The sequence below is a fragment of the Bemisia tabaci genome, chromosome 1, assembly GCF_918797505.1.
Source record: "Bemisia tabaci chromosome 1, PGI_BMITA_v3".
In the NCBI taxonomy this organism is placed as follows: domain Eukaryota; kingdom Metazoa; phylum Arthropoda; class Insecta; order Hemiptera; family Aleyrodidae; genus Bemisia; species Bemisia tabaci.
Window position 1 is genome coordinate 56,739,768 of NC_092793.1, and position 24,015 is coordinate 56,763,782.

At 40.7% G+C, this 24,015-nt stretch overlaps 1 protein-coding gene across 3 annotated transcripts in view; it reads right to left on the reverse strand.

Moving 5' to 3' along the window:
* Window positions 1-24,015, reverse strand: part of LOC109043182 (uncharacterized) — a 91,084-nt gene that overhangs the window by 34,758 nt on the left and 32,311 nt on the right. For all 3 annotated transcript variants that reach the window (XM_019060300.2, XM_019060299.2, XM_072303999.1), the window contains one exon: window positions 14,852-14,960. In XM_019060300.2, the coding sequence (XP_018915845.2) occupies window positions 14,852-14,933 (82 nt within the window). In that variant the 5' untranslated portion in view covers window positions 14,934-14,960. The remainder of the gene's footprint in view (window positions 1-14,851; window positions 14,961-24,015) is intronic.

Genomic DNA, 24,015 nt, shown 5'->3' on the forward strand with positions numbered 1-24,015 from the left:
TTTTCCATCGGGATCTCCACTTTCGATTGTGACGATTTTTAATCGACAGCCTTGAGGGATCCACTAAAGTTTTCAGATCTACCTTCGCACGAAAAGTTTGAATTAGCTGATGGATTTCTTCGAGGTGATGGATGTGAAAGTCCCAAAATTAAGCGGCCGATGTACAGAACGTTGATTAGAGATGTCTCTTTCAATAATGTCTGCTTGCAAGAATACATTAACCCATTATAAATACGGTTGAGGGTACGATTAAACGATTGTTTATAAGTACTTTTAAAAAAAGTCTCACAACCCTAAAAACGCACCATGAAAAATCATCCACCATTTAATTTTACGTGACAGAATCCGCTCATCCTTCTGCACGTCTTCAGCATAGTGGGACGTATTTCTGCCAAACGAAACTATGTGTATTAAGACATGAGCCCTGAAACCCAAAAGAATATATGCATAACAGGGCTCACGTCATAATGCACATAGTTCCGTTTGACAGAAATACGGTCAGTTCATAACTTCTGTTTGGTGGTAATCTTCGAGTCGATGGCTCTGTCATGTTTACAAACTCATCCTTCTTTATGGGTTTTCCCGATTTTTCCAATTATACGTATTTATGGTAAAATGAACTTTATGCATAAGGTTTGTGTGAAACATAGTCCCTTTTAGCATAAAAACGATCAATTCTAGCCACGTCTCTCGGGACACTTAATGGAAGTAGTCTTACGTTTTTAGGAAAAATAAACAGTTGAAAATTCTTCTTATGAGACACTTTTCTCATAGGACCTTTTTTTCGTGTTAAAATTTTGAGCAGACATTAATACGAACAAAATTTTTAAATGGATATTTAACTCTGAACATTTTTATTGAGAAGCTCTCTTACAGAGCGTCAGGTTAGCTTCTCCGTTATGGCCTTAACTGGTAAGGTTTTTTCACCCTGGGAAATACTTTGAGGAAAAACGGGGGTATTTGTATCGTTATGTTTTTCTTAAAATAGTTGATAAATTGGTAGAAACAAAAATTACGTCTGCACGCTACGACTTTATTTTGACAGACGTGTACGTCCAAATAATACAAAATAAACACTAAAATCTGGCAAGTGTGTTGGTCATTTTGTGTAACGGGTTGTCTTTACCGACCATAAAACCGGTCTGAAGACCCAGTGCTGTTATTTGCTACATCCTTCAAGACCGGACTGAAATGCAAAACCTCCTATCCTTGCAGTTTGCTCTCATCCGCGCAGAGGATTGTCAGCTCTCGGCCGAAAAACCCGTTTTTTTTGTGTGTACATTTTTTTTTCACATCGAAGAGAAGTAGTTGATAAAAATGTATGATTTTATTGGACAGTCTTGCTATACTGTAATTATTTGCTCATTCCATTGGCAGTCCTTCCTCACAGATTTATGTGGCGCAAATTATACCTGTGCCTTCAATAATTGATCGCGGGAAGTGAGGATTAAATGATGAGTCAGTTTTCGGAAAATCACCCTAAGATTTATGGAAAAGGAAAATGTGACTCACTTCATGATTTCATGCGATTAAATATCCTCTCAGATATTATATTTACCTTTACGTTAATTTTCAATTCATGGAATCGAGCCAGTAAGCAGGCGTATCCTTTGCACCTGCTCTCACATTAGCCCCTTGCAAAAAGGTTAGATGTGTCATGCATTCAGTTGCATTGAGCCCTAATTTTAATGCATGCACCGTCCCGAAGTATTCCTTCAAAAGTAAATAATTAATTCTTCGTCAGTTTAAATTTTTAGGGAAAAATCCCAACATAGTAAACATGGCGCTATCATGAGGTTACTCGAGTTACCTCCATGCCTCAGTGCACCTCTCTTGCGAATATGTCGCAGGCAATAAATTAGCTATCGCCGGCAATTTGCAAGCCATTGGTGAATAAATATTGAAAATCATAAAATTCAAAAATTAAAGAACATGATTAGAGTGCTGATTATGTTGCCCATAATGTGAATAGACTTTTTTTCATCCTTAAAAACATGGCAGAGATATGCATACACTTAGAAGCAGTAAACTCCGTGACATTAGTTGGGTTGAGCTCGGACAGGCAAGTAAACTAACATCGTGACAAAGCGTAGGGTATCACAAAAAGTGAAGGCGCTTCAAGCCGAGCTCATACTTTTGAAGACCGCAACCCTTAAAAATTGCACTATGCCGATGCGCATTCTTGCGATTTACTGAAACAACATGTGAATCGCTTGCAAATTGCCTGTGACAAATATAAGAGCGAATCAAATATTGGTGAATACTTAATACTGCTCTGCTAAAATCGCTTAATACACGCAACACAGTATATCGCGGGAAAGTATAATCATCCTATATTAAATATATCGGTATTAGTCGTTTTATTTTGGAATAACATTTTATCAATTGACTAATTTAATTAAATTAGTCATAATTAACTAATTTTTACGTGCAAGTGAGTAATACAATTTTATTTGATAACATTTTATGTCTTGAGAGGAAAAAATTTATACAAAAAATAAGAGAAAAAACTGAAAAATGTTGGTTGGCATCGCGTTTCAGAAGTGTCAGATCTTCAACACTTGCTGAAGCAAGTTCCCTGGATTTCCCTGGTGCTGAGAGCGGTTCTGGTCTTCCAAATTTTCTGAAATAGACCCCCAAATCATGGTCACCTCTTAACGTTTAGATCTGAGACTATATTACCTCTATATTAATATTGCTGGATTGAGGAGTAATATATTTGATACTCCCCCATGTGAAATGCGAGCAATTACGTGGTCTGAGGAGCATGGAGGGATAGTAGAATATATCGTTTTGATCGTTAGTTCTCATCCCAAGCCAAACAGGTTCCCATCCATGGACTAACTACGCCCCCAGTTACGTAATTTTGTTATCGGTTCATCAATGCAATCACTATACCACCCTACAAAGGTTGTTAGCGATTTATTAATTAATTTTGCAGCGGCAAAATCCGAGTTATTCATGCTATCATCATGGATTTTGTAGTTCCAGAAAAATGTTGGATTAATTTTCGAAAATCTGATGCATACGGCGAATAAAATGTAGGATTCAACGCCTCAATCAAGGCTATTGTTTCTCGCGATTTTATCTGTGCGGTGACCAGCGGACATTACCCACATTTTATATCACTTGCTGCTTCCCTCGTAAAAGGATTTGCACCAAGAGAAAAACACCAATATTAGGTGCCTACGTGCACCGCGTTGGAGCAGACGATAGCGGGGGGCAAAATCACAATTTGTAATTGAGAAAATATAATACATAAATGGTTCGAATAATAGAAGTGCGAAGAACAGATTAGTAAACAGTAGTGCCAGAAAAGTGAATTCATGTTTGACCTGATAGCTTTGACGTGGATTTGAGAAAGTCCATGAGTGGGAAGTAATTAGGGTAAGAGGGCTGGGCCGAGCTTTGGGTCGGACCCAAAAATGAATACGTGAGACCACAGACTGTTGGTGGAATAAGAGATTCGAAGCACATTTACTTCATCAAGTTTAGGTGACCGTCGGAACAAAGCACATCGACACTTTTATAAAAGCACTTGTGTTTTTAAGGCTGATCTGTCCTTTCTGAAATAAGCTAGGTAGGTTGGTTCTTCTTTCCCTTGCTCACTCAAGGCAAACAAAGGACTGCAGGGTTACCCTTTCTCACGTAACTTAAGTTTGAGACATTTAAGATCAAAAGAGCTAAAACGATTTTTTTGACAAAACTGAGATAAAAGGATCAATTTTATTAATGGTGCCTCTTAAGCCACATCCAAAAAGTTAAAGTGGAGATCATCCAAAAAGATATTGTGGGAAAAATTAAATTTTCGAGTTCTAGGAACAAATATACCCTCCTCCCTTGCCCTTTCTCCTTCCTTGCTCCCCCCTCCCCAATCCCCCTTGAGATTACCCAGAGAAATTTGATAATTTTCGAAAAATTAATTAAACCCGAAAAAAAGGAATTCATTCACAGGGTCTTCCGCATTAGCATGTGCCGTTGACAAAAATTTCAAAAGTTACAAAATAGCACATTAAATAATGGCTTTTGAAATGGCGAGAAGAAGTTAGTACCAAAATAGCACAAAATTATTATCCCTTTAGAGAAATTCGCGCAATAATATTGACGTTAACTTTTTAAATTCTCAGGACCGATCACACTGATCGGTTGCTGTAATTCGAAGTTCAGCCAAAGAAAAGGTCATCATGCCAAAATTAACATTCTTTTACGTTTCCTGGAAAACTGAGAAAGTGATTCTACATGCCTCGTTTTCAGTCGCAACCAGGAACAATTCACACGGGAAGGCAATAATTACTGAGCAAACATGTGCGGAGAACGAGGAAACTCTGCGTTTTAATATTCAATGAGCTACGTCTTTTCTAAATTTTCAAAACATGAAGTCGGGTCTGATCATCCCTGAGACTACAAAAACTGAGGTTAAAATCCGGATGGAGTACAGTGACGCCACCCTAGGGGATCTGTGAGACAACGTGCACATTTATTGGGCGGTTATGTTCATAATACCTCACATCTTGATGAAACGTCCAGGTATGTGAACTCGTTCTGGATGTGCATGTTTATGCCTATCGCCTTCAAGAATGAATCTGTTGTTAATTTATTTATATTATCTTAGTGCTCAGTTGCCTGACCGTATGTGCCAATTTCCATGGATGTATTGTGAAGCCGTCGAAACCCGTGCACCATCCGGCGAATCGAAAATCCCGTCCTGCATTCCACTTTTTGCCTCCGAGTCAATGTCTGCATTTACACGCCACTGCTCCCGTCCCACGGAAGACAGCAGTAACTCTCTCCGGACGCGAGCCGCGGTTACGACGCACTCCAATGCGCTTCGAGGCTCAATCCAGAATGGAGTTACTGCCCTTTTCCGTAACACGGCAGACTGAGTGTCTGAGTCACTAACTTTGCTCGTCTCCTGCGATGTCTCTAAGTTCGATATTTCAAAGGAGAGTTATAGGCGTCGATCGAAAGCTGAATCGATTCCGTTGGTGTTAGATTCGAGGCAGCTACCCTGCTACTGCTACCCTCCGCGCTGAGTTCACTGACTCTGCGTCTTGTAGTTTCATTATCAATAATTGCAGTATTTCCCGACTGGCCGGAGGCTTTGCTCAGCATTTTATGCTCTATCATGACGCACATGGGAAAACGCGCTTTGCTTAATTATGATGTCCTCCTCCTCTCGTCTAGCATATTCTGCGAAATTACAAGTGAGCAAGTTACTGCTCATTTGCAAACAAATGCAAGCCGCAAAACAAAGAGCAAAAAACCGGCCGGTGTTGGGTTAACATCGTAGAAAAATCATAGATAAATCAACTGTTCTCATTAACGTACTTTGCAATATAAATAGATTTGAGTTCGACTGACTTTCGATGGATCTATACCGAGAGTAAACAAGAGGCGAATTTCATATTTAAAGTTCTGAACCTCTTTGGAAAGTTTGGTCCCGGTTTGTCTCATCAATCACCAACACCAGTGGACACCGTTGTTACCAGATTCGACCAATCAGATCCGTTGGTTTTCGATAGGTCGAACCTTTCTAAGAACCACCTCGTGAGGTGGTACCAAAATCACGCACCAACGTTGCGATTCGTTAGTCACCGAATCGGAAGTTCCGAACTCAAGTAAAATGGCAACTCGGAGGTTCGGGCACGAAAGTCGTACCGAACCTTTAAATAAATTTCGCTTAAACAACCTCCGGAAAATATTCGTTTGACTCGTTATTTGAGTCTTGTTGCACCTAGAGGCTTCATTCTTTTTTGTTTTTCAATGTTTTTATAACAGAATTTTATGCTCCATGATGTGACTCAAGAATATTATTTATTTACATACCTCCAGATTATGTGAAATTTTTTGAAAGTCAAAGGATGAGGGGAAGAAGAGAAAAATAGACAAAATGAAAAAAAGATTTTTTCAATGCTCGTAATTAAAAACTTTATCCGTCGCATCACCCAATGTATTGAAATCGTATGGCATAAAACAATTAAGTCATTCAAATACCCTGAACCGCGGATCTACATCATTACCACCGAACCACTATACTTTTGTCTGAATTCTAGAATCAGGGGCAAGAATATGCAACCCGCATTGACCACGATTTCAGAAAAAGTCATGTTTATAAATACAAGTAATCCCCCAGAAATTACGTATTTATGTCTATATGGAAACAAATTTTTCCTGAGGGTGCCTTATCCCTTAATTCCTGGCCCTGTCTAGTGGTCTATTGGATCTGCGGGCCGATTTTTGAAATTGATGGACAAAAGCGATAGACAAAGAAGACAAAAAGGATATGGATGGATCCTGTTGATGGATGCGGGTAGTTGCAATGGACAAAGAACGTGCGTAATAGAGTAACTAACGGCAACCCACGAGGGACCCGATAGTTAGTCCATCATTTACCAGCTTACTCTATAAAAACCATCCATTTCAACCAATTGGATCGCAACATACTCCTTACGTCTTCTTTATCTATTGCTTTGTCTATCAATTTCAATAATCGGCCCGCTGGCGAAATAAGACGCAGCCAGGGTGCAAAATCGGGGAAAAGCGGAATAGCGAAGCCACAACGATCCCAAGTTGGCGTTTGGAACGGTTCGAAAATTGGATAACTTGAACGTATCATTAAAGCGAACCCGCTGCCGGCTGCGCAACGTACTAACGTGCGCTGTTCAGTGATGAGTTGTGTGATGATTCAGATTGCGGTCTAAGTCGGTGGTGACGCAGCGTGCAGCTTTTTGGGCAGTATATTCCCGACCAGACGGCATTCGACAAAACGAGGTTGTCTAGTCTTAGAGATGAGCTCCGGATCACACGAAAGTAATCCTTAGCAGAGGCTCACACCCAAATTCGACTTGCGTTCTCTTGTGCGGTTCGGGTCGGGTCGGTGTCATGGATCCAGTGGCTCGATTCTCGAATCGATATATAGCGTTGTTAAGATAGGAAGCTATCGATCAAGGTCATTCGATAGCGATTCGATAATCGACCCGCAGGGTCCGCGCGCGGACGCTGCCGAACTTATCCACGTTCAATATGGGTAATTATTGTCATCTTATGACTTGTTATATTTCTCCTCTGCTCCGTTATATCTGCACGTATAATTTTACGTTCTTTTTAAATTACTGTTTGGAATGATCGTGTCAATTTCAACCTTCCTTTTCGAAGAAACGATGCTGGATACTGGATAGGCGCCGCGCTACGCCTCGCCAAGTGCTCTTCGTGGCGTTGTCATTTTTCCATCCAACCTCGTCGTTTCCCAGACGAAGGAACGTAACTTCATTCCATTATTGCCGAATTTACCTTAGCAATTTGATTTTTTACGAGAGTATACCTTTACAATTTGCGTCAATTTTTTTATGATTTTCATAAGATCAGAGGAAAAATCAGCGGAATTTTCAGGTAGATACACCCAAGAATCTTATGGGCAAAATGCAGTTTGAGAGGCAACATTGAAACAAGCATTTGGCAACATTGAAGTGTAGTTATACGTTTTCTCGTGAGGAGCACGACGACTGACCAGAAGATTTCTCGTTGGGTTCATGAATCAGTTGTTTTCAAAAGGGAATAAGTCCACTTTTTCATGGGCCTTTGGCCTGCATAAAAGGACATGCTATTTGAGACCCATCGAAGAATGGACCCATTCCCTTTTGAAAACATCTGATTCATATCTTCTAGACGTAGGAACTGCAGGGCACCTTTGTAGGGTGAAGACGGTCACTGAAAGGTACACTTCTAATAGGTTCGGCCATTTTTCGCTTCATGCATCTCTGAGGAACCAAGAAAATGGCGGACGTTGCTTGGAAATGTGATTCAAAATGGCAGAACGTGACAGGGCCCGATTAAGGGGATGGCAAATCTAGGGGGCGGCAAATTTTGCAATTTTTTTGAACGTAGGTATAAAAAAATCAAATTTAGAAAATAAATTACAACCGAGAAAAGGCAACAAAATCTCTCATTTCCTGAGAGTATAGTAATTTCTAATTTTGTCGTCTTTCAGTGATACAAGAGACAGCATTTTTAATTAGTCGAGTTAAGAAAGAAACCAAAAACGCAATTTGGCCTGGAACGGCGCGACTTAGAGAGAAATGATGACGAGGACTTGAGATGGAAAGGAGAAGCCCTCGGCGCGGCGCGGCGGTCGGCATGTAACACATATTAGCGCCTACAAGACTGCACGAATACTTCACGCATTGAATCAAACACAGTGCGGTCACTGCAGTCAGCGTGAAACGGTTAGCGCCTACAAGAATGCATGAATACTTCACGCATTGCGCCAAAGACAGTGCGGTCAGCGTGAAACGCTTAGCGCCTACAAGACTGTCGGAATACTTCACGCATTGCGCCAAACACAGTGCAGTCGGCGTGGCGGCGGAAGTTAAAATCATTAAACTACATTTATGTTTGTTTTTTCATAATTTTTTCGTTCATTTCTTATGAATGGAAGGCCTTGTCCACACAGAGATAGGTTTACGGAACTTAACTTCCGCGCAAAGTGCCGTGAACTATTGCTAGTAGTGTTGACGGGGCTTTTCCAAAAATGTGTTCAACACGAGTAAACGCGTCTTCTGCATCCTTCCCCCGCTGGCACGTTCACTTGATGGTTTATATTGATGTTTCAAAACGAATAAGAAGGGGACGGCAAAATACAGGCGGCCCATGGGTGGCAAGTAGGTAAATCCTGCCCTGGAACGTGAGGGATCATTTATGAAATTGCGAACTCCATCACAATTATTTCTTTTTATTTACGATTAGATGAATTTAATCAGTTTCAAAACCAATTATGTGCATTCGAAAACATATTCTCAACTAAGACTTTTACCGGGGCAAGGTTGGCTACATGTGAAACAGATGATAATTGCCAAAGGTTGGTAACAACCCATTCTCGTCCAAAATGACCGCAACTATTTTGGTTCAAGGATCTCCATGAGACTCAGCGCTCATATTTTCCGCATGAAAGTACTCTAGGAGCCTGGTTTTTTCAGCGTCCGTCAACAAATATGAACACTGATGTCTATCCGTTACTTCGGTACCTGACTCGGTCCTCTGACTATTTTACACTTAGAAATAAAAGCTAGACCAAAATTTCATTATGTTAATCGAATAAAAAAAAAAAAAATTATAAAAAAGCAAAATTGTGCATCATCAACGGCTGCACCCGGAGAGCTTTAATCGGATTCAAACGCTTTTGGTGAGCGTAGATTTGGCAGCACCGCGCATCAGCGCAGGCGAGCGATGGAATAGTGATTAATCAAAAAAGGAAAAACAAATCTTTTCTCCGAATTGGATGCCGCAGTTTGCTAGCACTCAGCATTGCTGGTAATGGGAAATCACAGGGTAACTTCATATATCTTTATGCAGCTCTTATTATTTCCATCAAGTTTTAACCTCAAAAATTACTGAGGGAGGAGGTGCTAAATCTCAACACGTTTTTAGATTTTATTCATTTAAACATTTCAAGCGAACATCCAGATAGCAATTTTTCATTACAGTTGCAAATCGATGAATTTCCAACCCTGGCAAATATATTGACGGTGAAACTGCAAGAACGCGTATCTCGGTGTTTCAAAATCTCCGTTCCTATTTTATTTTTTAGAAGGAGACCAGACCGACATCATCGCTTGAAATGTTCGCAGAACATTCTTCAAATGCATGAATAAAATCACCGGAGTTTCCAAGAAATGACGCTTATTAGTTTTCGATGTAGAAAATAAAGTATGACGGGAAGGCTTCAACGCCGCAAAGCGAGATATACATTTTTGCAGTTTCATTATCGTATCGAAATCCATCACGCAGCAAATCCATAAAAGCCACCCGCAGTCAGTTTGATAAACCCGGTGAATCACATATAGATGTTGGTCTGAGCTCTTTCACTAAGTGACGAAAAGTCCTAAAGAGGACTCATAGGTACCCTACTTTAGACCTGGGCTAGGAAAGTCCCTATTGGCAACCGTGGGAAAACAGACCAATGAGTAACGTCTCGCAGTCGAACCGTCTTCAGCGCGCAGTTAAAATGAGATTCTGTACTCCCGGTTATGTTCACGGCCTGCCTAACAGTAATTCTCAAGTAATAGTTACGATTTTAGCTGTTGGTCAGAAATAACAGTAATCTAGATAACTTTGTAAGAAATAGTATTTGACACAAAACGTATCCCTCGAACAAGACTTGATTTCTCCGAGGTATGCGGTCAGCTAATATGGCAGGGTCCTCTCTAAGAAAAACACCCCTATTCCAACCTCTCAATATTTTTCATTTTTGTGACGTTTTATGCTTTTAATCGCGTATCTTTGATTTCTTTATTTTTTAATTTTGCATGTGGAGGAATAAACGTATTTAGTGTCGTATTAGGAAGGTACATCTGAGGCAGTAATACTTTTAAAAATTACATGGCGGTTGTAGCGTTGGACTTTGTACAATCCACGCAATTCAGAGATTTTCTAAAATTCCTCTTGTCCATCCTCACAGTATAGAGTATGCCTTGGATAACTACGAAGAAATTAAGTAGTTGCAAAGCCGCAGTGCGTGTTAGCCGCTCCCGATATATTCGTTGATGGTACTGGTATCTCCGTGCGAAAAATATTCCTGCTCATTTTGAAACAGAGCCTAATTTTTGACTTCCTCTGGGACACTCCTAATTATTTTTTCTCTCTTAAAAATGTATTACAGGCAGGGCCGGATTAAGGAGGTGGCCACATGGGCCGCGGCCCATGGCGGCAAATTTAGGGGGCGGCAAATTTTGCAATTTTTTTAAATATAGGTATTAAAAAAATCGGATTCAGAAAAAAAATTACAAACGAGAAAAGCGTCTTTCGGTGACACAAGAGTCGACTTTTAATCAGTCAAGTGAAGAGAGAAACCAAACACACAATTTGGTATGGAGCGGCGCGGCGCAGAGGGCAATGATGATGAATAGGACTTGATGATGAAATAGGACTTGAGATAAAAAGGAGAAGCTCTCATCGCGGCGGTCGGCATGTAACACATATTAGCACCTGCAAGACTGCATTGCGTTAAAAACAGCGCGGTCAGCGTGAAACGCATAGCGCCTACTAGACTTCATGAATACTTCACGCATTGCATCGAACACAGTGCGTTCAGCAGCGGTCGGCTTGAAACGCATAGCGCCTACAAGACTGTAGGAATACTTCGCGCATTGCGTCAAAAACAGTGTAGTCAGCACGGCGCGGCGGCGAAGGTTAAAATTATTAAACCACATTTATGTTTGTTCTTGGATAATTTTTACGTTCATTTCTTACAAATGGAAGGCCTTGTTCACACAGAGGTAGGTTTACGGAACTTAACTTTTGCGCAAAGTTCCGTGAACTTTTGCTAATAGTGTTGACAGGGTTTTCGCAAAAAATGTGTCCAACACGAGTGAACGCGTCTATGCACCCTTCTCCTCCCCCTCCGGTACTTCACTTGATGGTTTTTATTGATGTTTCAAAACGAATGAGAATGGAGCGGCAAAATACAGGTGGCCCATGGGTGGCAAGTAGGTAAATCCGGCCCTGATTACATGAATAAATTTTAATATTATCTGGCTTTGCAAATAACTTAGAGCAAACGTCTTGAGTATCTCCGTTCTTAAAAAAAGTTACATGCAATGTATTTTTCAGAATGCACAGGTATCTAGGTACGGCAACCACTAGCATCTAGACTCTTAATTAAACACACTCCAGCTTTCAAGGATTTGTGAATCGTGTGAATCACACCAATAACTACCATGTATCGAGGCACTCTATTTTCAATACAAATGTCATGTTCAGTCAAATAATTATGATTGTGAGATCCTATAAGGGGCCGACAAAAAAATGTCCAAAATTGGATGATTCTCCTCGTTCACCATACAATAAGCAACTCGTTTAGATTCCACAGTCTAGATTGTTCACATTCAATAATCGGCTGAATCATTTCCGGATCCAATAAGCGGCTCATTCACGTCCTCAGAACGGCTAATTCAGATTCAATGGTAAAGGATCTCTCGCAGATTCAACGACTAGGGCCGTTCAAATTCCAATGACCCGCTCAAAGACCATGATCATTTTAAATGATCCAGCGAGAAACTCTGTTAATTTTCAATGATCTTACATTTTTCTCCCAGAGATATCGGTATGTTCTGCTTAATGCTATGTCTTTATCGACTCTGGTACTCAACTTCGACTGAGGAGAGAGTCTCTAGCAGGAACTGAACTGGAATTTGGAAAGACTAATTTTTCGTAAAAGTGTCATGATCATATAAACTGCTCAGAACAGACCATTATGATCGAGTAGATGATTATCATGCAGGGCAAAAGCCGATGAGTCTCATGACTTTAAAATTGTGCACGCACACAGATTAATGAAAAGCACAATAAAATATGACCGGTCGGTTTTTCTGTGCGTCTGCGGGAAGGTAATGCGCGAGGCACGAAGGCTGCTCTAGCATCATTTCTGGACTTGGTTGAAAGCCCAAGGCATCCAAAGAGGAAGCCCTCATTCGCAGCGAACTGCTGAGCAACTTTCGCATTACTGACTGATCACGTGGAAGTAACTAGGGATTTTCTCCCGAAACAAACAGAAAACCTCCAATTAATTGCACGATTGGGCACCTTTGGGCTTGTGCGAAGAGCAGTTTTTTATGGCTTCGAAGAACCTATGAATTACCAACAGGAAGGGTCAAGAATCCACGCTTGTTCCTATTGTACACAATTATTGCCTTTAGGGCTTTTTTCCGTCTCGGCTAACGGTTCATCAAGTTGTAAGATTTTTTTCCCATTCCGCATCGTCTCTTTTTCAAAATATTTCATTTTTATAATATCTATGACTTGAGACGGAAACTCCGCTAAGGCAGCGGATCTATAGGCGGAAATCGTGGCGATTTGAGATACGTACTCCGCGTAGAAAAGACCGTCGGTGGAAGATCACGATTTATTTTGTCCGTAAGCCCCTGTGATTGAGTTTGCCCAAATTGCGTCTAAGGGCTAAGTTAAAATTGATTAAATGTATAATTTCATGTCCTATTCAGCGATAAGTCAAAGTACAAATCAATGCGCTCATAGTCCTCGTTAGATCACTTTCAAATCTCTTATGGCTTGTTGTCATACAAAATAGTTTTGATTTTACCACCCACATATTATGGACCGCGTTTAGCTGAAAGGCACTTTTAGCTATTTCCTTTAACTGTGCAATTTAATTTTTTACAAGAGAACGTTTGCACAGATTCCTTTGAAAATTTTAAAGAACTTGCTTCGTAGCATGCAGAAAATTCACTGAAATTTGAACACAAATATGCTTAACCGTTTACATTTAAAAAATTAAAATACCCAATGAAAGTTGACGATAGCTGATGTGACTTGGCTCTTGACTGCTTAACGCGGTCTATATATCATCGGAACTTATAAGGAGCCACGAGCCATTATTCCCCTTTTCTTTTTTTTAAAAAAAAAATAGATAAAAAAGTCTTGTAAGTACTGGGTTAGTGGGTTGGACGGTGATCTTTTCCAATTCCACGGAGCCTAAATCTTCGAGACAATTAACGGCTTCTGAAAAATCCGAAAACTCGACGGAATTCAAACGCACCGAAGTGGCAAGAAAATGATGGCGCTAAAATGTTGCGGTAGTCAAATCGCTATCCTCTCCCGTTGCTCAGAGATGCTCAAATGCGAGAATCTTGGTTCAACTTAGCAACAAGGTGCGCGATGGAATTCTTGGAACTCACCTGGCTTTGTTAAGAGACGGATTGTCTTCATTACTAAAAAGGTAATTCCATGACACTTCATAAGTTGTGCGTCACGACGTAGCGCGTTTTGACAATGATTGATGAAACTGTCAATACCATAGGTTTTGTAGAACCTGGCCATTCGTAAAATTTGTGTTTTTCGACTAAATTGGTAGAAAGTCACAAAGCCTGAGACCGATTTATATTGCCAGAAAATGAGTTCCAAATTAAGATTTACAATTAATTCTCCTTTTGTCTATTGTCTGAGCACTGATGATAACAATCACGATAGTACCCTGTCTCGGTAGTTGGTGAATTTTGAAAAAAGCAATGCCCTTACAAGTTGACCAATCATTAGATCGGTTGTTGACCAGGTTGCTCAAAATTCAATAGGAAGGTACCTTCAAGGGTTGAGGGCTCCGAAAAAAAGGAGTTCTCACTTGTCGCTAAAAGGCTAGAGAAAGGTCTTCATTTGTCTCCGATAATGAGTCACCAAATGATTGTAAATGGTGAAATTCTTCCAGTGCACTTTTAAAAGTTGAGAGTGTAACCTTTTCCAGAATGTATTCTTATTTCTATTTTTTTTTCCAAATAAAAAATGTTTTTCTATTCACTTGCAAGTTTGCAAAATCTTATAAAATAAAACATCAGAAATATGACAACGAAGCAAGTTTAAATTTATGGTGTAACCACGGGTTTTGGATGAAAATTGATCGCCCAACAGCATCCGAGCGCCGACTTTCCCTACGAACTCGAACTTCGATTAATAATCGATCAGATACAAAAATTTCTCTAACGTAGCAAGACAGTCTCGGTGTCACGATTGGAAGATTAATTTAAAATATCGATTTTTAATCAGAATTTTTAAAAAATTTTCATCGTAAAGTTTAATGTCGTCGTCGTTTATTTTCGGCGTGTCAACACTGCTGCTCACGATAACCTGAAGGAAGCATAAATATTTTGTTAAAAAGCGTAAATACCCAAAACGCGCATCTCCTCACCACATATGCTTTACTTTTTCATCGGATAGGAAAAGGAACAAACTCAATAATATGAACCCAATTCAATTTAACCAAAGATTTTCATTAGAGATTTAGACGGTTTTGAGCGATCCGCGGGATTTGATGGCAGTCGAAAGCTTCAAAGTAACTTCAAAATTTACTAACCGGCTGTGGTGGGGAAAGTGAGTGCGCTGCATATCAGAGCTAGTGAAACAGTCAAGGATAGCCTCTTCGAGGATGTTCGCATAGTGCGGCAGCGTTGTCCAGTTCCAATCTGAAACAGAGGAAAGTATTGTCTTATTAATTGAATTGCGCACCAGTGCAATTTATATAAGCTCTGCTCAGGCGTTTTTCGAAGAATTTTCATTTATTTCACACCAAACTCGAACTTTTATCTCAAAGGATGACTTTTTGGCACGTATGCGTACCCTAGATAGAGCAATGACAGGTACATTTTCAAAAAAATTTAATTTCCGTCAAAATTTAACTTGCCTAATTTAAGTAAACTGACTTGAGTCAGTTGATATTGAAAACTTAGTACAGTATCAGTGAGAAAAAATTGTCGTCATTTCTGACATGTTAGCAGGATGTCCACATACCCCCGAAGGAGACTACTGCTATTTTGAATAAAATGATACCCATCTCTACCTGCAGTCTCAACTTTGGAATATGTTTTTATGTGCCCAAAACGCAACCTCGTAGATACGCAAGAATATCATAGCACCGGTTCTTAAGGTACCGAAATTCGATTAGCGACTCGAGCTGAAATCACGCTTTCAGGCAAGTAGGCAGGTTCTGTAAGATTTGAATGTATATGCGGGTAAAAGTCTAAAAATTTGTCTAAATGCACAAGTTTCAGCATAATTTCACGTGGTTGGGTTAGCACGGTTTTCCTGAAAAAAATTTCGAATATTTTTTTTTTTTATACTTCAATGTAGCCGCATTCGCAACTGTAATTTGTCGTATACTCATTGCCAATCGCAGTTTTCGCCGATCGATATGGTACGCGAGGCACACAGGCTTTCTGCTAAAGAGCTTTCGTCCACGGACGTAACTATTTGCACATTTTCGCGTGATTAGCACAGTTCCCTCGAAGATGTTTTTACAAATCCTCCCTCTCCCAACGTTTGCCAAATTCGCACCCATACCGAGTCGCACTCATTACAAATCGCGTTTTTCGCAAGTCAAAGTCACAGGCAAAGCTCAAATTTGTGCCACTAAAGAGCTGAAAATCTCTAATGTGGCTCAGCGTGAGCAAATTTTTAAATAATGAGGTCTTAATGCGTCAAGCAAGTCGCATTTTTCGGTGCGCCTACTTTTCTAACGCTGCGTTAAAGTCTCTGAGGCAATTCCTGCGTTTTGCCGTCTCGGCAATCTCTTGTTTGGTTCAGCTCGATCACTTTTTTAAGGTATGGAAGAGGCGTCTTTCCAGAGTGTCTGACGTCGGTTCATCGGGAACCTCCAAAAATTAAAGACTTTTTATGCGACTTGAACGAGTAATTATCATTTTTACCCTAAAGAAATATCCCCACCCGCCACAAACGATTCCGACGGACATTTTTCTTGCGGCCCACCCTAATGGTCATTTGCTTGCCCCCTTTTGATTGGACACGCAAAAATGCATTTGCGGTGCCATGGGCGCAACTAGGGGGTCTAACGCCCCCCCCCCCCCCCTCGAAAAGAAGCTACCTAGCCTTTCTCAAAAATTTGAGAGATTGCAAGAGAGATGTGCTAGGTATAAATGCATGACATATCTTTCATCTTTGAAATTGTAATGCGATTAAATTCTTGTTGAAAACAACTCAAAAATTTTCCTGAGACGATTCAATTGTTCCAACTTGCTTTGAAAAAAAAATCATTGGGTTAATTTTGGGCATAAAAGGTATGAAGTATTTTTTCGTCGAGACATAGCTAAACTTCCTGCAGCCTTCCAATCAACAGGAGAATTAGTCCCTTTGAACTATAAGAGAGCTTCATAAAAGTCTAAAACTCGTACAGAACAATTGAAAATACGGCCTAATTTTCCTTCCTGTAGTAAAAAGATACACATGTCCATGTGTTTGTGCAGTGCCGCTTTTATGGCGCACCAGGGCGCTCTGCGAAACCTAACCGCCTCTGGAGTATGTCAAGGTAGAAATATTTCAGAATCTAGCATTGATAGGCAGTATAGACAATACCAACTATCTATAAACTGACGTTTTTGTAGAACAAAGAAAAACTTCGCCATGATTGTAATTTTGGGATTAGATTTGCAATTTTTTTCAAACATTACAGCATAGTTCAGCGCTTCCATGCGGAATTGGAAACAGTTAAAAACGTCAACTTGCGTATTTTATACTGCGTAGTGTGTGCAAAGCTGTTAACTCATTTCCGCCAAAATAAGTCGTCAGTTAGGCGGTATTGTTCCATAGTCCTCGCTATCTACCCTTTAGCTATAAAAGTGTCCATCCTCTCCCTGTATAAGTAGCTTGGCTGGGTAGCTGGAAGGATTCGTTTGAAGGCTTCTAGAAGTCGGAAAGGAAGCGCGGCGTGGGCTCGGGCGATTTGTAGACGCCTGGAAAGAGATTTGGCGTAATTGCGGGAGGTAATAACGGGCGCCGCTCGCGTCTCGGCCGTTGACTGGCAGTATATCAATGACGGAGTCGACGAACGCGGGGCGAGCGGCGAGCGGTGCGTCGAGCTGCGTTCCTTGCGGTGAAGATCAAGGTCGCTCATCGAGCGTCATACGTCGCGTCGCTCGACGCGTAACATCAAAGCGTCACGCGTCAGCGGCTCCCCGTTGCGTCACGTCGCAGCGTGTCACACAACCCTCCACAGCGCCGCGCCGCACACTGGGTCCAGTCTACAGGAGAGCTCGGACAAAATTTGGACGCTTTTAACTCCGTTTATACAAAACTTTGATGCCCTGAAAGTTGTTCCATTAGTTTCCTCGTGACATTGTCTTCTTATAGCACCCTTTGAAATTTAAAATGTGACGAAATGAATGTAAAAATTTGCGGTTTTAGTCAAAAATTTCATGTCCGACCTCTATAATTGACTGGATCCACTGTGCGCCGTCCCGCGCGGGCCACTGCCCGCCCGGCGCAGCGTAGCGCAAGGTGTTGTTCTCGCTTAATTCGATGCGCAAACACTGGAGGAACCATGCGTCGTGCGTGCACCGAGGTGGGTGAACACCGTGAATCGTGCAGATTTCACTCGGTTCCCGAATTTGGTAACAATAGACCGATTTAGTGGCTACGTCATTCGATGTACCTACATCCCTGTTCGATGAATCAATGTAAACAGAAGCACATGACCTCGTCTGAAGGTGCACCGAAGGTTCAGACGAATTTCACCATGTGGTGAAATTCGTTCGAGAGTCTCTCGAAAATGGAAAATATTCAATCGACATTTTGTGCCCTCAATCAAATGTCTCTTGGTTCATATTGACACGTGGAGTTCGTTGGGAATCCGATGACGGGATGAAATTGAATGTTTTAGGTTTGATTTCATGAGGGTTTCCGTCATCTCCAAGGTACTCGAATTCCGGAACAAATTTTATGGACAACTCTAGGGTTTGGTTCCGGGAGGCGGTACCTCTTGAAACATCAACCTGTTTAATAAACTTCTATAAAAGGCTCATGGACGCCATTGTCCGTAGTTATTAAATTTCTTTAACAGCGTGCGTCCGTCGATTGAATTCGCCGTGTAAGTCAAAAATTATGGCTCCATAAATTTCTTGGACATGACCCCGATTCGCGCTGGCAACAAAATCAAGTAAGTGATATGTAGAAGCCCATTGCATCTGGCCGCTACGTTAGGTTTTCATCTGTGTGGTCGACGCGACGTATGGAAAAAACAAGGCTGTTGGCTTGGCGTGTCGTATCAGATTTGTCTCATTCGTGAATCCTTTACCTTTCGAATTGATCAGAGTTGGTTGGATTTCGCTCTTTATGAACTATTCATTATCCGGAGCAATTTGAAACACTTTGGGTAGTAAAACAAAACACTCCGACTCAAACCTTAATAAAACGTTCTTAGTATAAAAAATAGTAGATATACCATGTGTTCCTCCACCTTTCAGAATATTTAGCGAGATTATTCAAGAGCCGGTGCTAAGGAATTCACACATGGTATAATATCCTTCAATGTTAACAGTGCAAATTTAAGAGGGGTCTTCTTCAATTGGGCGTGGCAGGGGAGGGATAACTTTTACCACATCTCTTGTAATAATTGGACCGCGTCAAACAGAAAGGAACCAAGCCACATTAGCTATTGCCAAATTTATTCGGGTAATTTAATTTTTTACATGAAAACGGTTGTGCGGATTTTTGTGCAAATTTCTATAAATTTTCTCTAAAATACAAAGCAAATTCCTTAAAATTTTCAAAGGAATCCGCACAAACGTTCTCTCGTAAAAATCAAATTCCTCTGATAAATTTGGCAAGAGCTGATGTGGCTTGGTTCCTTTCTGTTTAACGCGGTCCAATTGTAATCTAGCTCGCTTACTTGGGTCAAACCAACCAACCAATGGACTAAATGGGCAAAATTATGATAAAAAAGGTCACCGTCTTGTAAAAACATCAGCAATAGAGTGGCGATAGTTTCAACTAAACGGTGTGAAAATTCTAAGCCGCAGTCGAAATACCCCCGTTTATCATATATGATGACCCGTCCGCGAACCGCCATTTTCCAGCCACCGTCATTGATCCACGGACATGATGTTAAAAGTAGATGTATAAGTAATAAGTCAAAATATCATCGCCCGATGTACCTACTAATATTCGTGAAAATTAGTCAACAAACGAAGATATACAATGCAGTTTCTCAAACGTCCAGCAGGGCCGGATTTTCCTACTTGCCGCCCATGGGCCGCCTGTATTTTGCCGCCCCTTCTCATTCGTCTTGAAACATCAATAAAAACCATCAAGTGAACGTGCCAGCGGGGGAGGGGTGCATAAGACGCGTTTACTCGTGTTGAACACATGCTTTGGGAAAGCCCTGTCAAAACTACTAGCAAAAGGTCACGGAACTTTGCGCGAAAGTCAAGTTTCGTAAACCTATCTCTAATGGACAAGGCCTTCCACTCATAAAAAATGAACGAAAAAATTATGAAAGAACAAACACAACATTTGGTTTAATGATTTTAACTTCCGCCGCATGTATCACTGAAAGACGACAAAATTAGAAATTACTATACTCTCAGGAAATGAGAGATTTTGTAGCCTTTTCTCGTTTGTAATTTTTTTCTTTCTAAATCCGATTCTTTTTTATACCTACATTTAAAAAAATTGCAAAATTTGCCACCCCCTAGATTTGCCGCCATGGGCGGCATAAATCCATTCAAAACAATTTAGGGGGACCAAATCATGCTCAGCACATCACATATCAAATGTATCAAAACCGATGCACAAAAGATACTTTCATCCTACGCTCGTATGCAACTATTCGTACCTATGAGATATATTTGTAGTAGAAAGGAAGAATTGAAAGTGCTATGAAATGCCATTTTGGATCCTTGCGGTAAAACCCGCCGTTGGTGCCACGACCGTGGGTGAAGTGGCGAGTGTCTGGACAGTCAAAACGCCTTCGCTTTCGTGCGCATGCAATACGGACATCCATGAAGCCCGAATAGTTGCATCCAGGAGTTGAATTGAGTATTCGAGCGCATTCTATAGTGATTGAGGGAGCTTTGCTTGCTTTTCTTGCGCACCGTAACTTAATTCCAGCGTTGTTTGTTGTGCTGTTGAAGAAATATTGTTGATTTTTATCACGACATTGTCAATTTTCCGAATAATGCTTTGATTTTTTTAATATGTAACAACGTTGCCGTCCTAAAATATGGGCTGCACAGCTGCCGTCCCTTCCTTCTCTGATTTTTTTTTGTTGGTTTAGTTTCACATTTCAATTGAGAATACAAAAAAAAGTCAGGAAGAGAGTTTCAGCGCACACTTGTTCGTTTATTTTGATTGCACCATCAGTCTCACAATAATAACAGTGATGCTCGGTAAAACTTTGTTTCGTTTCAACTTTTCTTTTTGTATTTCCGGTTGAAAATGCAGGTGTGACTACTGCGAAACATTCCAGTTTTTTATTTTATGTTTTACTTTGCGCAGTGGCGAGGCGTGATCGATCGATCATCGATATCTTCCCATTTGGAGCTGTATGGTAAAGAATCGATTACTATTTAGGTGTTCATTGCGAACAGGCCTGACTATCGATCTTTTTCCATAGGTTTAAATGACAAATCAATCGAAACATCGCAAAACACAACACGCCACTGATATTGCGGCCTTAGTCATCCCATTTTAAGTTGTTGATTTTATATTTCACCATCAAGCCGCTTTGAACTGCAGATTATGAGAACGCTGATAGAATCTTTCAACAAGCCCAACCGACCGCGTTCAGCAGGAAGGAACCAAGCCACATCAGCGGGCCGATTATTGAAATTTAAACCAGCCCGATAAGACATAGAATTGCGATATATTGCATGGTTGAGATAGAGCTATGTCTTGTCTTGTCGGGCTGACATAGTTTCAATAATCGGGCCGCAGCTATCTCCAAAATGAACCGAGCAATTACATTTTTTATACAAGAGAACATTCGCGCGGATTCCTTTGAAATTTTTAAGAAAGTTGCTTCGCACTATACAGAAAATTCACTGAAATTTGCACAATAATCCGCGAAACCGTTTTTGTGTAAAAGATGTAATCGCCCCCTCAAAATTTGACAGAAGCTGACGTGCCTTGGTTCCTTTCTGCTTAGCGCGGTCCAAATATGGATATTTGTGATATCGCGGACATAATCAGTAGAGTTTGACAACAACTCGTCGCTTGGCAGACATAAGGGCGTAACTACACATTGAGATGAGCCCGGAAAAGCATTGAAACTTATGGAAGACAGGGTTCATTGTATAGTGCACTTACGCCCTCATGTCAGGTAGGCGACGAACTGAACGATAGACGCGGATGCAGGACGAGCGATGAGATGCTCGAGCGAGTGGCTAGGATAATGCACTTGAGCAGGTCAGTTGCTAGACGCCGGATCTCGACTCCGTCCAGTTCGTAATGGATTTGGATCCGATTCCTCACCTTCATACCCTTTCAAACTGACAATTTGACGCACGGGGACGGCCCGGAGGTTACACTCCGCTGTTTACTCTTGTCAATCCACTCCTCCGCCTTGATTCCCTTGCTGTAGCCCGAACGAACTGAACAAGTTATCTGTGTCACGAGAGAAAAAGGGCTTCCCCTTTTTCTCTCGCAGGGGAAACGGGAGGAGGAGAGAATAGAGTGGAATTAGTATTTCTTCACAAATTTTCTTTTCTTTTGACGCGGCGCACAGTGGATCGAGTCAATTGGCGAGATCGGACAACATTTGGAGACTTTAAACGCTAATAACTCCTTTTATACAAAGCTTTGAGGTTCTTAAAGTGGTTCCATTGGTTTTCTCGTGAAATTTTCGATCTGTAGAATCCCTTGAAATGTAAAATGTGACGAAATAAACCTCAAAATTTGCACTTTTAGTCAAAAATTTCATGTCCAACCTTTCTAATTGACTCGATCCACTGTGCGGCATTACAGCGTGATGGTCATCATAGTATATGGCCCTGCGGCTACCACACAATTATTATTGGCGTGGGACCCCCTTCCCCTCTCGTCTCCCTAAAAAGAGGTCAGTAGCAGCGTTCGACGACATAGGGGACCCAAATATAAGCACAGAGCCTCTCTTTTCGTCTTTTATACAAGTATCTGGTCCGAGCCTAGATTTGTACTTAAAATTGAACACCTCGCGCCTCCGTGAGAAAATGGACGAACGCACGCGACAATTCGATAAAGGAGCGTTAGAAAAGCGTCTAGACCCGTATGAACATTCTTACATTACCTACTTCTCCCGGCTAAAATATTTACTTTATAGGAAAGTTATGAATAATTTCCCTTGAAATTAGCTGATACTTTGGAATGAGTTGCACAGGCAAAATCTCTGAAAAATTTGAAAGAAACATTCACATGTTTCCCTAAAAATTTGAATCTTTTTAATGGAAATTTGGCGACGTCTACAATTTCTTACTGCGCTCTTCTTTGGTGTAGTTTTTTACCGTCATATTAAGGTATGCAATTCCATGTATCATTGAATATTTTTTATTCTTTTTGTTTCCTCTCGCTACGGAGAATCAGAAAATGCCATTGTCGAAAAAAGGGCGTTCCACCTTTTTTCTAACACGGCCTTCCAAAAAATAATACCAGTAAAATAAAAGCTTTTAGCGAAAAGACCACTTTAAATTTATTTCAGCAATTTTGGCGACTGGGCTTATCGTTTGCGATCCAACGAAACTATTGATCTCTTTTTAATGATTTTTACGATTAGTTTTCGATTAGAGGTGAGCGGACGTTTCACAGAGGTATGTCTTATTCAACAGCAAATCCGGTATCCCTCCCCATAGGATGATCTTGAGTTTAAATAAATCATTCAGCCTGGTATTCTTGGTTTTATGTCTAACGTTGTTCCGTTAGGGCATAATATAACTTGAGTTTATAAAAATAACCTTAGTCATCTCAGAGGTGGGCTGGTCAGGTCTTCGCTAGAGTCGTTTTTCTTCTTGAAAGAGGCTGAAAAATATTTTATGCGCATCAGGAAAGTCTAAGATTCACGACTATCTTCACATTCTGCCTAAAGTTTTCGCATTTTGGAGCTTCTCGCCTCGTATGGTTGCAACCCAGTTTCACAATTCCACTTGAAACTAAAAAGGGCCACCGTCATGTGTCATAGTTTTTCAATTGATGAAAACAAACAAAATTGGAAACATCAGTAGTCCGACAGTTTCTCTTAACTTGCCTGCTCTTCACATAAGTTTAACAAAGAGAACTAGAAGTATAGTTAGTTGGTTAATTTTATTAAAGACATTCAGCATCTCAGGTCTATTAATGTCTTTAGAAAAAACATAAAGGGTAAGAGCATATACAAAAATTTAGATTCATAGCGCATTTAGTGAGTAGAATACATATAGTAAGTAGGTGACACCCAGTATGTATATGTATACACATAGTAAGGAGAAAGATGATTGGATTTTATGTTTTATTGATTTGACGAGTACTTCATATATAGTGGTAAATTTGTGTGCTCAGTACTGAATGGCCTGACAGTCAAGGCTGTACCGGTATACCTGCATGTGTTGCTGTTTTTATTTGAGAAACCGTAAGTCATAATATCACATAACGCCAGGGCCGGATTAAGGGGGTGGCCACATGGGCCGCGGCCCATGGCGGCGAATCTAGGGGGCGGCAAATTTTGCAATTTTTCTAAATGTAGGTATTAAAAAAATCGGATTTAGAAAAAGAATTTCCAAACGA